This window comes from Hyperolius riggenbachi, chromosome 7 (genome assembly GCF_040937935.1).
Source record: "Hyperolius riggenbachi isolate aHypRig1 chromosome 7, aHypRig1.pri, whole genome shotgun sequence".
In the NCBI taxonomy this organism is placed as follows: domain Eukaryota; kingdom Metazoa; phylum Chordata; class Amphibia; order Anura; family Hyperoliidae; genus Hyperolius; species Hyperolius riggenbachi.
The window spans coordinates 162,070,387-162,084,780 of NC_090652.1; the positions used below are offsets into that span (position 1 = coordinate 162,070,387).

At 45.5% G+C, this 14,394-nt stretch overlaps 1 protein-coding gene across 1 annotated transcript; it reads left to right on the forward strand.

Annotated features, from left to right (window-relative positions):
* The first annotated feature begins 9,328 nt into the window (after window positions 1–9,328).
* LOC137525714 (hemoglobin subunit beta-3-like) lies at window positions 9,329–12,048 on the forward strand. Its single transcript, XM_068246885.1, has 3 exons — window positions 9,329–9,420; window positions 9,714–9,936; window positions 11,886–12,048. The coding sequence occupies exons 1-3, from the start codon at window positions 9,329–9,331 to the stop codon at window positions 12,012–12,014; spliced, it is 444 nt and encodes a 147-aa protein (XP_068102986.1). The 3' UTR covers window positions 12,015–12,048.
* The last annotated feature ends 2,346 nt before the right edge of the window (window positions 12,049–14,394 follow it).

Sequence of the window (14,394 nt, forward strand, 5' to 3'; positions counted from 1 at the left end):
AAGCCTGGTTGGTTTGGATTCCGCACCTGCCAGGTATCTAGTAGATTATATGATTGTGCCCAGTTATATAATAGTAAAGTGTCTCTAGAGTTTGGGATCAACCTGTCTGTAGAGGGGGACATAACCATATTAAAATCACCACAGAGTAATATCTTGGAGGTTGGATATTTTGCTATTTTATTCATAATATCATTGAGCATTGATAATTTTGCAGAGGGAGGATTATACAAGCCCACCAAGACAACTTCCTCTGCGTGTATGCGGGCATGTAATATAACATATCTACCCATTTCATCTATGTGTAGATGTATTAGCTGAAAAGTTAAAGTTTTATGTATCAAAATCGTCACCCCTGTAGAGAAAGTCAAGTAGACTGCATTATAGTAATGTCCCACCCAAGGCTTTTTTAGGGCAAGAATTCTACTGCCATATGGGTGAGTTTCCGTCAGTATACAGATTTGGGGGTTATGGTTTTTAAGGTAGTTAAATACCAAAGACCTTTTTATCCTAGAGTTGAGACCTCTAACATTCCATATTGGTAGTTTAGTCATTGATCTGATTTAGATATAAATAGAAGTTATACCACTTTATATACATGCAAGCTGTAATACATTGAAGCACCATAAGTTTACCTTCCAGGGTCTGCGAGATGCAAGGAGCCGAGCATGCACCCGAGTCAGGACTGTCAGGAATAGAAGCCATGTTAAGAAGAAGAACAAAACACAACAAAAACAGTGGAAACCGTGTAATGGACCTAAACCGAATGAGGCCCATTATTCCCTTATACCCAACTCCCAGTACCCTCCCTGCTACACTCTAACAACTGGTCTGAAGTAGCTTGGATCCCTGAATGTGGTCCCTACCTAACTATCCGCTAAGTGTGGGGCCAATAATAGAAAAGTGTGCCGTAGCGCAACTTATAAAGGGGGTAAACAAGAGGGGAGGCCCGCTACCTGGCAACTCCCAGGTAGTGGGTATACCTGGTATACCTGGGGGAAACGTATCTTAAGGAGATAAAGGAATCGTTAAATGTATTTATACTGTAACAGTAACAGATAAACTTAGTGATTGGCCATCTGATTAGATAACGGCGACCCTTCAGGAAAATTAACTATGTCTGAGTCTATTGCCAGACGGGGGCAGATAGCAGGATGTTTCGTCAACCGCGTTAAATATTAATTGAATGTCTCTGCTGAAGTCAACTTTAGTGGGTTAACGTTCTATCTTTTGCCGTGTATATAGCCAGGGGTGAGCCTGGGGTGCCTGGCACCTGGGTGCAAGATTTTCTCTGGCGCCTATGGGAGTGGTTAAATTAACCGCGCCCAACCACATAACCACACCCATGTCCTGCCTAATCAGACCCACACCTTCCACCTCTTTATGCATGCATGTGATACCCCATTCCTACCTCTCTTCCATGGTCTTGCTCCTGGCTGGCTTTGGCTGCCTGCGAGTCTGCTAATCTCTGGACTGACTCAGGCTGAGAGGCTCTGCGAGTGCGACGCAGTCACACACTGCGTATTTATGGCTGCCTGCGGCCACCCTACTCTTGCTTGCTGTCGTCGGCTCCTCCCCCCGCCAAGCCCAAGCGTGAGGTGGGCTGCCTGTTTTCTTTCTCGTTGCGCCGCGCAGCCTGCCAGTGTTGCCAACCTTTCACGTTATTTTTTACTGACAAATACCTAAAAATTTACTGACAAAAGATTATTTTTACTGACAAAATTTCCCCACTAAATGCACATAAGAGACAGCATTTCACCAGTAAATGCACGTAATGACAGACAGCCTTTCATCAGTAAATGCACATAATGAGAGACAGCTTTTCACCAGTAAATGCACATAATAAGAGACAGCTTTTCACCAGCAAATGCACATAATAAGAGACAGCTTTTCACCAGTAAATGCACATAATAAGAGACATCTTTTCACTAGTAAATGCACATCATGACAAAAAGCCAGTGTCCCCAGTATATGTAGCCAGCCTTTAGGTAGTGAGAGACAGGGACCCCTTTAGGTAGTGAGTGACAGGGACCCCTTCAGGTAGTGAGTGACAGGGACCCCTTTAGGCAGTGAGTGACAGGGACCCCTTTAGTCAGTGAGTGACAGGGACCCCTTTAGGCAGTGAGTGACAGGGACCCCCTTTAGGCAGTAAGTGACAGGGAGCCCTTTAGGTAGTGAGTGATAAGGAGCCCTTTAGGTAGTGAGTGACAGGGAGCCCTTTAGGTAGTGAGTGACAGGGAGCCCTTTAGGTTGTGAGTGACAGGGACCCCTTTAGGCAGTGAGTGACAGGGACCCCTTTAGGTAGTGAGTGACAGGGACCCCTTTAGGCAGTGAGTGACAGGGACCCCTTTAGGCAGTGAGTGACAGGGACCCCTTTAGGCAGTGAGTGACGGGGAGCCCTTTAGGTAGTGAGTGACAGGGAGCCCATTAGGTAGTGAGTGACAGGGACCCCTTTAGGTAGTGAGTGACAGGGACCCCTTTAGGTAGTGAATGACAGGGACCCCCTTTAGGCAGTGAATGACAGGGAGCCCTTTAGGTAGTGAGTGACAGGAACCCCTTTAGGTAACGAGTGACAGGGACCCCCTTTAGGCAGTGAGTGACAGGGACCACTTTAGGTAGTGAGTGACAGGGAGCCCTTTAGGCAGTGAGTGACAGGGAGCCCTTTAGGTAGTGAGTGACAGGGAGCCCTTTAGGCAGTGAGTGACAGGGACCCCTTTAGGCAGTGAGTGACAGGGAGCCCTTTAGGCAGTGAGCGACAGGGACCCCCCCCCCCCCCTAGCCGCCGCCGCTACCCCCTCACCTTGTAGTGTAGTCAGACCTCAGGATCAGTGGCGACCCGACCAGTAAGAGTGGGCGCCGGATGCACCCGCTCTATATGCGGAAGTGATGTCACTTCCGCATATCAGTGCAGTGTGCTAGGTCCTAGCGCCCACACTATTGGTCACCGCCTGATCGAGGTCTGACGCGGCGGAGGCAGCTGCGGCTAGAGAGAGGGAGCGGCGGCAAGAGGGGGTGAGCGGCGGCCGGAGGGGGTGAGTGGCGACCGGGCGGCGCCTGGGTGCAATGCACCCGCAGCACCCCCCAGGCGCGGCCCTGTATATAGCAGAGTAATACAGCTTTGTAAATGTGGCTCTAAGTACTGATCTTAGTATCATACGTTATTATGCATTCTAAATATCTTTCTGTCACACCAAGGAATGATCTATTGGTATATATCATTAGCAGAGTTCCGTGTCATTCTCCTGAGAGGTGCTTAGTATGTCCAAGAATCCTGCGCAGTGTTGAAGAGCTCTGCTGAGCTTTGTTATAGTAGGAACAGCGAGAAACAAAGTCCTATGTATTCAATGTGGAGATATGAACATGGTGTCACAGCGACATCTAGTGACTGATTTTTAAAAGTACTAACCAGAGGAAAAAGAATAGTTTGTTCTTTCATAAGGCAGTGACATTTGAAATCCTTACGGAGTAATAAATGTCCCTGGTTGAAAATAAGTAATTGTGAGCCCGTGGCTATGGGGTGTTATCAGCATAAGTTCCTTGTAGGTGTCTTGTAAAAGAAGAGTCAGCGGCTAGCATTCCAATGATAAGCAGTATATAGGCATTTCAGGTGCGTGGAAGTTCATCCAGCCATTTAGAATCTTCTTCTGGTGTTTCAAAAATCTTAACGGTCTCCCCGTCTTGAACCCGCAGTTTGGCTGGAAATAGCATTCATTGCATATTGTATATTTCGTGCCCGGAGTTTAGCTTCTACATGTACAAAGGATTGTCTCTGTTTTTGAGTCTCAATCGTGTAGTCAGGGAATAGCATTATTTTAGTATTTTCAAAGCGCAATTTCCCTATGCGTCGGGCGGCATCTAAAATCGCATCTCTGTCTCTGTAATTTAGGAGTTTAAATATTACTGGCCATGAAGGGGGGGGGGGGTACCCGGAGGGCCTTGCTAGGTCGGGATTCTATGTGCCCGTTCTATAACAAAACAGGTTGAGAGCGTGTCTTCAGGTAGAAGCTGTTTAAGCAGGGCCTCAATGTATACAGGGACGTTCTTACCTTCCGACCCCTCCGGGAGCCCCAGCAGCCGGAGGTTATTGCGCCTGTTGCGGTTTTCTGTGTCCACCGCCCGTTGTGAGACGCTTGTCTTGTCTTGGGATGGCGGCCTCATGTGCTCGGGTAAGGTCTTCCATGTTGGAGGTGCGTCTTTCAAGTTCCGTAGTGCGCGCTCTTATGATGGAAAGATCTTCGCGGAGAAAGCTAAATTTACTGTCCAGGTGATCAAATTTCTGCGTCAGAGCCGTCTGACAGGTTTGTATTGCCGCTAGTAGTTCCATAGTGCTCGGAGGTGAACCGGGGTCTTCCGTTTCTGTGCCCGCCATTTCTCCATCTTTAGCTTGTTTGGACCTGGCGTTCTGTTTTAGCACAGCCGGGGTCTGCGGAGGTTCCTCGTGTGTTCCGCCTTTGTCTGTTTTATCCTTTTTGGATCCTCTCTGCGCCATGGCTGTGGGGTATGGAGAGGCGCAGTGTGTCGCGTGGTTCAGGCGGGAAGGCCCTGGGGGCTGGAACCAGTCTCCCTCTGGCGTGGTGTTAGCGTCCTCTGAAGTCGCTAGCTCCTGCTCCCAAGTGTCCGGGTTGGACATGTACATGCTCAGGGGGTAGCAGGCAAGGTAATTGCCAGGGTTTGGTGCAAAATTTAGAGCAGATGGCCAAGATATTTCATATCAGGCAGCGGAGCTTTCAGATCAGCGTCCTCTCACTCCGCCATCTTGACCACACCCCCAGAAACAACCAACCTAATTTCTCTCACCCAAAAGCATAAATCATAATATTTCACCCTCCCAAAAGCACCCGGCCTAATTTCTCCCACCCAGAAGCATGCATCCTAAATATTTCTCCCTCCCAAAAGCACCTAGCCTAACTTCTCCCACTCAGAAGCACTGAACCTAATTTCTCCAACCCAAAAGCACCCGGCCTAATATCTTCTACCCAACAGCACTGAGCCTAATTTCTCATGCCCAAAAGCACCAAGCTTAATTTGCCCCACCTAGAAGCAGAAGCATCCAGCCAAATTTCTAGCACCTAGAAGTATGTGTCTTAATTATCCCTACCTAGACGCACCAAGCATAATTTTTCCCACTCAGAAGCAACCAACCTAATTTCTCCCACCCAACAGCCAGAGGCGTATCTAGGGAGAACAGCGCCTATGGCAAGCACTAAAATTGCGCCCCCCCATTTCCAACAACATAGGACTTAATTCAATGATAACACCACATAAAACACACAAGAGAATCTTCAGGGGGTTTTTTTGTTTCTTATTTCAGTGCCGCTATCCCGCGGCTAAACGGGGGTCCCTTACCCCCCAAACCCACCCCTGCAACCAACTTGGTCGTAGATTTTGCTGCTGTTGAGGCAGGGCTAACGGCTGCAGCCCTGCCTCTCAGCGCCGTCTATCAGCGGCGCATCGCTGACTCTCCCCCGCCCCTCTCAGCGAAGGAAGACTGAGAGGGGCGGGGGAGAGGCGGAGATACGCGCTGACAGATGCGCGTGAGGCAGGGCTGCGGCCATTAGCCCTGCCTGAATGAAGAAGTGATCCCCCGCTGCACGGAGGGGATTTGGGAGGTAAGGGACCCCCGTTTAGCCGCGGGATAAGGCGGTTTAGCAGGGGCACACGTGCCTCTGCTGAATTTATTCTCGCTTCAGTGTCTCTTTAAATTAACTTTAGTCAACGGACAGTGGTGAGGGAACACTTATTATATTATTACCTTATGTGTAACTTATGTTTTGCAGCAGCCAGTTCTGGAGATCTCTCTCTGCTGCTGCCAGTGCTGCCCGCCTAGCCGCTTCATACACAGACAGTCAACTCACTCTGTCTATGCACTGTAAGCGTCACCTGACCTCTAGCTACAGTGCTACACACACACACACACACCACACACACACACACACACCACACACTGTACACACACACACACACACACACACACACCACACACACACACTGTACACACACTATACACACACACACACACACACTGTACACACACACACACACACACACACACACACACCACACACACACACACACACACACACTGTACACACACTATACACACACACACACACACACACACTGTACACACACACACACTGTACACACACACTGTACACACACACACACACTGTACACACACACACACACACACACACACACACACACACACACACACTGTACACACACACACACACACACACACACACACACACACTGTACACACACACACACTGTACACACATTCACACACACACACACACACACGCTGTTTCCGCTCCCAGCCCCAGCCCCAGCGGCACGGCCACGGAAACAGCCAATCAGGAGGGGGGAATCACTGGGGGTGAGAGGCTCAGCTCAGCCGCGCAAGAAGTGGCGCCAGCCAGTGGCCGCCGTTACTATGGCGACCACACGCTGGGCAGCGCAGTGGAGAGGACTGTTTGGGGCACTCAGGATCGCCAGCCGCCGGGGATGCGAGGCAGCAAGTGGGGGCGGAGCCGAGTGGCCGAGTGGGGGCGGAGCCGAGTCGCCGACGTTACCATGGCGACCACACAGACGCTGGAGCAGAGCAGGGAGAGCAGCGGGGAGGACTGTCACTGGCTGCGCTAGGACGCTCAGAAGCAAGACGCTCAGGAGGAGGAGCCGCCGCCCACCGATGGTGACGAGGACAGCTGACTGAGCACGTGGAGGTGGAGAGAGTCGCCTAGCCGACGTTGCTATGGCGACCTGCCTGCTGCGACCACAAACACTGGTGGCAGCGGGGGGGGGGGGGAGAAACACCTGGAACAGAGAGAGGTCAGCCGGTCAGGTGAATCAATGGGCAAGCTGTGGGCGCCGGCAGCCGCACACACATGCAGACAGTCCCGGCGCCGCTCTCCTGCGATTAATTGCTTACTGGGGATGATGCACCCCCCCCCCCAGGTAAATGACAAAGGGCGCCCATAGCAGCTGCCCCATGTGCATCCCTGTAGATACGCCCCTGCCAACAGCACTTTGTAACGATCGGTGTCAGCACACAGAGAGAATCTGATTATTGGTGATCTGCAGTATCACCAAGAATACAGATATATACCCGATTATTGATGATCTGCAGAATCACCAATAATTTAGATATAGTACTAACCTCTGGACACCTGTATATAACGTGAGTGTTTGGTGCAACAGTATTTACTTTGAGTAATCCACCTGATGAGCAGGTGGTCCTTGACAGTATGAACAATACTGCTCTTTAGAGAAGCACGAGAACCCTCCAGCAGCCTGAGATCTTCCAAGGGGTGGAGTCTCAGGCTGAAGTAGGAAGGGTCAGAGAGTGAGTGACACCTGAAGGTGGATGTCACTAACTGATCTGGAGACTATCTCCTAAAGAGGAGAGATAGCTCTCGAGGTCGGGCAAGCCGGGTCGGCAACACACAGACAAATAAAGTACAAAGACAGAAGGCTGGTTCGGTATCCAAGACAGGCAGGGTTGGCAACAGATAATCAGATATGCGTGGTACCGAATCAGCGAGCGGAGGGATAGTCAGGAAAGCAATAGGTCATAACTTATATAAAACAATCCCTAGTCTTGGGTGTGAGGTCCGTGGTCTCTACACCCTGGAACTAGTCTGAAGTATAACAGAATGATAACACAAGTTCCCTAGTCTTGGGTGTGAGGTCCGTGGTCTCTGCACCCTGGAACTAGTCTGAAGTATAACACAATATTAATACAGTAGTAATCTGGCTCAGTGTGAATTCCCAGGTCCTCCTGGTTCAAACACACTGTTGGATCTGACTAAGGTCTGAGTGCTTCCACGTAGTGTTCGCAACGGCAGACAACTTGTGAGTGTCCAGCCGTAACTATATATAGAGTAGCGCTCTCTGGCGCCACCCCTCAGTGATAGACCAATAGCCACTAGCTCTGAGGTCAGCTGACCAGCCTGGTCAGCTGATCCCCCCTTGGCCGTCATAAAAATTCTGCCTCTCAGCGCGCGCGTATTCCTGAATCTGTGTGAACTAACAGACCCAGCCACACCAGCCGCATGCTGCTACGTGCAAACCGCCGCACTGGACGCGGAACCAGCCACCCCGCTATCAGTACATGCTTCGGCTTTTCCGCGTTCACTCCCAGTACCAGACGCATGCCTCTGTGTGCAAACCGCCGCGCTGGACGCGGAATTAGCCGCCTTGCTGTCAGCACACGCGGCGGCTTTTCAACGTTCTCTCACACACTTGGCCTGATTTCTCTCACCCAGAAGCACCCAGCCTAATTTCTCCCATCCAGAAACATGCAGACTAATTTCTTCCACCCAGAACCACGCATCCTACTTTCTCCCTCCCCACAGCCTAATTTCTCGAGCACAGAAGCACTTTGCCTGATTTCTCCCACCCAGAAGCACCCATCCTAATTTCTCCCATCCCACAGCACTCAGCCTTATTTTTTCCAACCAGGCACACCTTAATTACTCCCACTAAGAAGCAAGAATCCTAATATCTCCCACCCAGAAGCAGGCATCCTAATTTCTACCACCCAGAAGCACACAGCTTAATTTCTGCCACCCAGAAACACCCAGCCTAATTTCCCCCTCTCAAAAGCACTCAAACTAATCTCTTCCATCCGTAAGTGTTCAGCCTAATATCTCCCACCCAGAAGAGCCTAGCTTAATTTCTCCCACCCAGAAGCACACAGTCTGATTTCTACCACTCAAATGCACCCAGCCTAATTTTTTCACCTAAAAGCACCCAGTGTAATTTCTTCCACCGAGTTTGTTTAATTTCTCTCACTTGCCTATCCAACAGCAGCACCCTGTGTGAATTATTCTACCTATCCACTAGCAGAACCCAGTTTGATTTCTGTCACCCCTCCACAAATGAATCCATACTAGAGCAATAAGCAGTAGTGCATTTCCTGCGGCAGAGGAAGGTGATGGTGGTTTCCATCCTCACAATGTTTGATTCAGGCAGCAAAAAGTCTAGAGCCTGCCATGGCTGTACACTGTACTTACTATAGAATAGCAAAGAACTTTGGAACAGAAAATGCTAAAATTAAACAGCTTTATAATAATTTTGATTCTGATGACATGCAAACACAAAGACAGTGTGACAAAGCAAAAAACATACAATTTAGCATTTTTTAGCAGGCAGTGAAAGCACAAGATGTAATCAGGTTGGAGTGGCTACCATTTGAGTGACTCAGCAGAAAGCCACCATGGGTAGACGTGACAAAGCCTTCTATAAAAGGGCAGTGTCTGTGCAGGACAAGGCACAGCATTCAAAGCAGCAGACTTACCTGTGAAGCTCCTACCTAACAGCCACCATGGTGCACTGGACTGCAGAAGAGAAAGCCGCCATCAACTCCACCTGGAGCAAGGTCGATCTGGAAAATGATGGCCACAGCGCTCTGGGCAGGTAATGACATATTACGCCCTCTATACGATACGCATTGCAATTTTTAGTTTGTAATTTTGTTTTCAAAACTATTATTTAATATTTAATGTTGTAGACTTATTTTTGTTTTTTGTTTTTTTAGCACCCCCAGTATAATTGCTGCAACTTGTTTAATTATACCTAGCTTTAAAAAGTGGAAGTGGTGCTTTTGTTCTTTGTATAAATGTCCCACTTTTATAGTTATAGTTAACAGCATAGTTCTTTGCCAGTACATCTGTTATATGTGTACCTTCATGTGTGTTTCTTGTTATTAGGTTGCTCCTCACCTACCCCTGGACTCAGAGGTATTTCAGCAGCTTTGGAGATCTGTCCACCGCTGCTGCCGTTGCTGGTAATGCCAAGGTCCATGCCCATGGCAAGAAGGTGATTGGTGCCCTTGACCAGGCCGTTCACAATCTGGACCATGTGAAAGAGACACTTGCTGCCCTCAGCACACAGCATGCTAATGAACTCCATGTGGATCCCTCAAACTTCAGGGTAAGGATAGATAGCTACAATGGAATAGATCACTTCCATAGGACATTTTAGAAATGTACAGCAGTAAGAACAATGGAAGAGGAGTTACTGTAATATTCTGTATTGTGGTTTTGTAATTAGAAAGTAGCCTGAGATCTTTGTAATCTGTCAGTCACATGCACCTCCTCCTTATTTGGGAATCCAAATAATTGTATTACAAAGCACTAACTTATACAGTGCCATTAGCAGACTGTTCTACAACAGCATTTACGATACAGAAAAACAGAAAACGTACATTAAAATCATATTAGTAAGAGTTATTGATTAATGTTGTAGATTTTAACTGTAATATGTTAATGTTAGATCAGTTTGTAAGTCATGATAAAATAACATGGAGAGGATTTCTTTTTTCAAGCTAACTAACAATTGGCCTCAATTCACTAAGCTTTTCTCCTGTCTTTAATAACTCTTCTAGAGTTGTTACCATGGTGATAAGGCATGTAGTATTCAGGAAACATTTTACCTCAGGCAAACCTAAAGTTAACTCTTCTGTCTTTAAGTTAACTCTTTAATCCTTAAAATAACTCCAGAGTTAAAGACAGGCTGTTCATTAACTGCGTGTGAAAATAACTACAGAGGAGGTAACTTAACTACAGAGGAGGTAAATTAACTACAGAGGTGGTAAATTAACTACAGAGGAGGTAAATTAACTACAGAAGAGGTAACGTAAGGAATGAAGAGATAAGATAACTCTCTTACTTGCCTTATTATCTCCAGCATGATCTTAGTGAATTGAGGCCTATGTGTCTATGTGACAAATTAAGATTATGTAATTAGAAGGCTTCATTCAAACAAAATGTCAAGTAATCTGTTGGGAAGTCGTTGATATTGCAAAAGCTTTTCTCCTTATGTTTTTTTCTGAATTCAAATAGGATATTTCAAATATCTCCATAGTCCTGACAGTTTTTCAGCCGCTTCACAAACATCTGTTAGTAAATTATAATTAAGTTAATTAGACAATGACTATTATTATCAATGCGGAATTTTGAATTTAAATGATTCTGATGTGGTGGAGCAAAAGAACAGCGGTCATGATTCCAAATACATCACAATTTTGTGGATTGAGCCTATTTTTACTTTAAAAGTGAATGTAGTTTTAAAGTAAACTCAAGCCCCATGTTTTTGTTGAGAGTATGTGCAGGCAACTGCAGCAGCTCAAATAGCTATTCATGATATTGACCAGGTGAGGGCTAACCATATCTGCCACCAGGGACGGATCAAGACCAAGTTGCGCCTGGGGCAAGGTCAGGTTTTGGCGCCTAAAGGTCAGGTTTTGGCGCCTAAACTGCCATTCATTTTGCCGCCTTTTTAAGAATTCAACAAACTGCGCCTGGGGCAAGATACCCGCTTGCCCCCCCCCCTAGATCCGTCCCTGTCTGGCACCATATTTTACCATACTCTGGGCAGGTTTGGCCGATTACTCAGTTTCTCTTGTGTACTACACTGTTCTCTAGCTTAGTAGAGTATTAGACCCCGCATGTCCCTTATGCTGGGAATACACCATGAGTTTTTTCTTCATGGCTTTGATCTTATTTCGATAGTTTTTCTGATCGATTTTCTCATAGAGGTGAATTGAAACCGTTTGGAAAAATGATAGGAAAAACGATCGGAAACTAAATCTGCCAAAAAAAATTCATTGTGTATTCCCAGCATTAGTAGCTGCTGAAAGACAATAGGTTCTCAGATGTCAAGTAGCACATAATTTCATGCAACTGATTGGTGGGAATATGGCTACAAACTACAAGTCATATGTTTTCCAATTTATAGTTTAAATAATAATATGTTGCAATACTGGATGAATAGGTATCACATGTAAGCATATGGATAAACTGATAACAGTGCTGTTCAGGGATGCATATATATGTATCTCCCCCCAATGTATAATTATTGTGTCTGTGCTCTATTCACAGCGTCTGCTGGAAGTGCTGGTGATCGTTCTGGCCTCTAAGCTGGGATCTGCTTTCACCCCTCAAGTGGAGGCTGCCTGGGAGAAGTTTGTAAATGTGGTGGTTGCTGCTCTGAGCCATGGCTATCACTAAACCACTCTGTCAGTATTGCCTGCATAACATGGACAGCTATGTGCCTGTAAAAATAAAACAGATTTTTAACTAAACTTCTGTGACTCTATCTGTTGCTTCAAATATATTATTAATAACAAACATTTTGACACACATGCAGAGGTTTACAAAGTGTGTGTGTGTGTGTGTGTGTGTGTGCGTGCGTGCGTGCGTGCGTGCGTGCGCGCGTGTGTGTGTGTTTTATATGTGTGTCTCAATACATAAATTTAACAACCAAATAAATCAGTACATGTAAAATCAATATCAATCACATACGTGAAATAAACCTTTGCAAGGAGAATGCAGCTAGAACTAATACTGATTGAAGTATGACTTCATGGATTGCCATTGAGCAATTAACTTTTTCTCCTGAGTGAAGTTTTCAAACTTGTCAATAAAATGCATTTTAAATCATCAGCAAGCAAGAAATACTTAAAATAGTTTTGATAGTTCCTTTTGATAGTTCCTTTTCACTTACTTTTAGGTACTTTTTCTTAAAAGTAAGTGAAAAAAATTATCTCTCAGGAGAAAATGCAGGAGAATAAGTTAATTGCATATGGGCCCTGAGGTATATAAATCCACCCCCATGCATTTATACCTCACCTGTGTTACTCTAAATTTCAAATGCTCCATATTCTAGTTGTTCACTAATGAATAATAACTGTACAGGTTGTGCTAATAAATATTGTACTGTCACCAGGATACTATTTAGAAAGTGCACATGACGCTGAATCTTTTCGAGCCTAGCTCTGTATATGTTACCTTCATGAAAAGATTAGGCCATAAATACCATACACAAGCCAGATAACTGTCCTGAGTATCCTTGTGCTCACACTGTCTGAATATTTAGACACCAGGGAGTCATTCCAGTACACACCCGGATCCACCAGGTGCAAGAGTGCAAGGCAGTAGAAGGAAACGACTGGGTCTTTACCTGGATTTTCCAGCATATGCTTAATTTATTGGTAGTCTCATAGACAATAATCACACAACGTTTCAGTGTTCCAAAACGTTGCACGATTATTGGCTATGATACTACCAATAAATGAAGCAAATATTGCAAAATCCAGGTAGAGACCCAGTCATTTCTTTGTACTGCCCAGATCCATACTAACAGCCATATGGCAAGTAATAAAATAAAATGCATGTACTATTTTTACAATAACCATTTGTAAAGTTTTAGATCCTAATTAGACAGCACAGCACCTAGCTTAATCAGGAAGCTTCTACATGCCAAAACATCTAAATTAGATCAGGTAAGGACCAGCACGACCAGCACCATATAAAAGTTCCTTTTTTTTGCATTAAAAGTTTTATTGAAAAGGATGCAAAGAGTACAAAATCCACCTTCAAAGGGTGGGAACAACCGTCATATAGTAGTATAATGTAGAATATATACAGAAAAGCATATAAACAAAACAAGAGGGTAATGTCGTTACAGAAAAATGAAGCACTAGGATTCAACAACAATTGTATGAACACTCAATTAAAAACCTTTTATGAAATTCTGCAGCAATAGATGCGAGAAGGAACAGCTAAACATCTCTCATAAAAAAAAAAATATATAGAGCACAAATTAATACAAGGTATGTCCCTTTTTACAAACCATTAATCAACAAAAAGAGGCCCAAACAGGGCTAAGTAGATGTGAATACCCAAGTGGGTTTAGTTATCAGAATAAACACAATCCATTTTAAAGCGGAATATAACCCAGCATTTCTTCTTTGCTCTAAAAAATTATTTACAGCATATTATATACAACTAGAGATGGCTCGAACCTCCGATTTTAGGTCTGTGAACCTCGAATGCGAACTTCAGCAAAATTTCAGGCTCGTGCGAATTTTGCGAACCGCAATAGACTTCAACGGCCAGGCGAACTTTGAAAATTACAAACATTTATACTAGCCACAAAAGTGATAGAAAAGATGTTTCAAGGGGTCTAACACCTGGAGGGGGTCAGTGACTACAAGAGGAAAAAAACATTTTCAAAAAGACCGTATAGTTTTTGAGAAAATCGATTTTAAAATTCTCCTTCTGACCATGGTAAAATTAAACGCCCGCCATCTTTAGCTGTTAATTGCAAAGCCCCCTTACAAGCTAGAAACACCAAAATTGGTGGGAATGTTAAGAAGAACAGTGGGAACAAGAGGAAAATGTTTTTTTCAAAAAGATCTTATACTTTTTGAGAAAATCGATTTTAAAGTTTCAAAGTAAAAAGAGCCGATTCATTTGATTCAATTCATTAAAAAGAACCGGATCATTCATGAACTGATTAGTATAGCTTAGACCGCGTCCTGTGCAGGACGCATAGCTGCGGCTCCCACTGTCTCTCCCCACCTGCCTTCACCTGTCAACCCCCACC

Excerpts from the sequence above, each read along its gene's own strand:
- LOC137525714 (XM_068246885.1), top strand. The coding sequence starts at position 9,329 with ATGGTGCACTGGACTGCAGAAGAGAAAGCCGCCATCAACTCCACCTGG. Across the intron at positions 9,421-9,713 it reads GGCCACAGCGCTCTGGGCAG|GTTGCTCCTCACCTACCCCT; the intron begins GTAATGACATAT and ends TCTTGTTATTAG. Across the intron at positions 9,937-11,885 it reads TGGATCCCTCAAACTTCAGG|CGTCTGCTGGAAGTGCTGGT; the intron begins GTAAGGATAGAT and ends CTCTATTCACAG.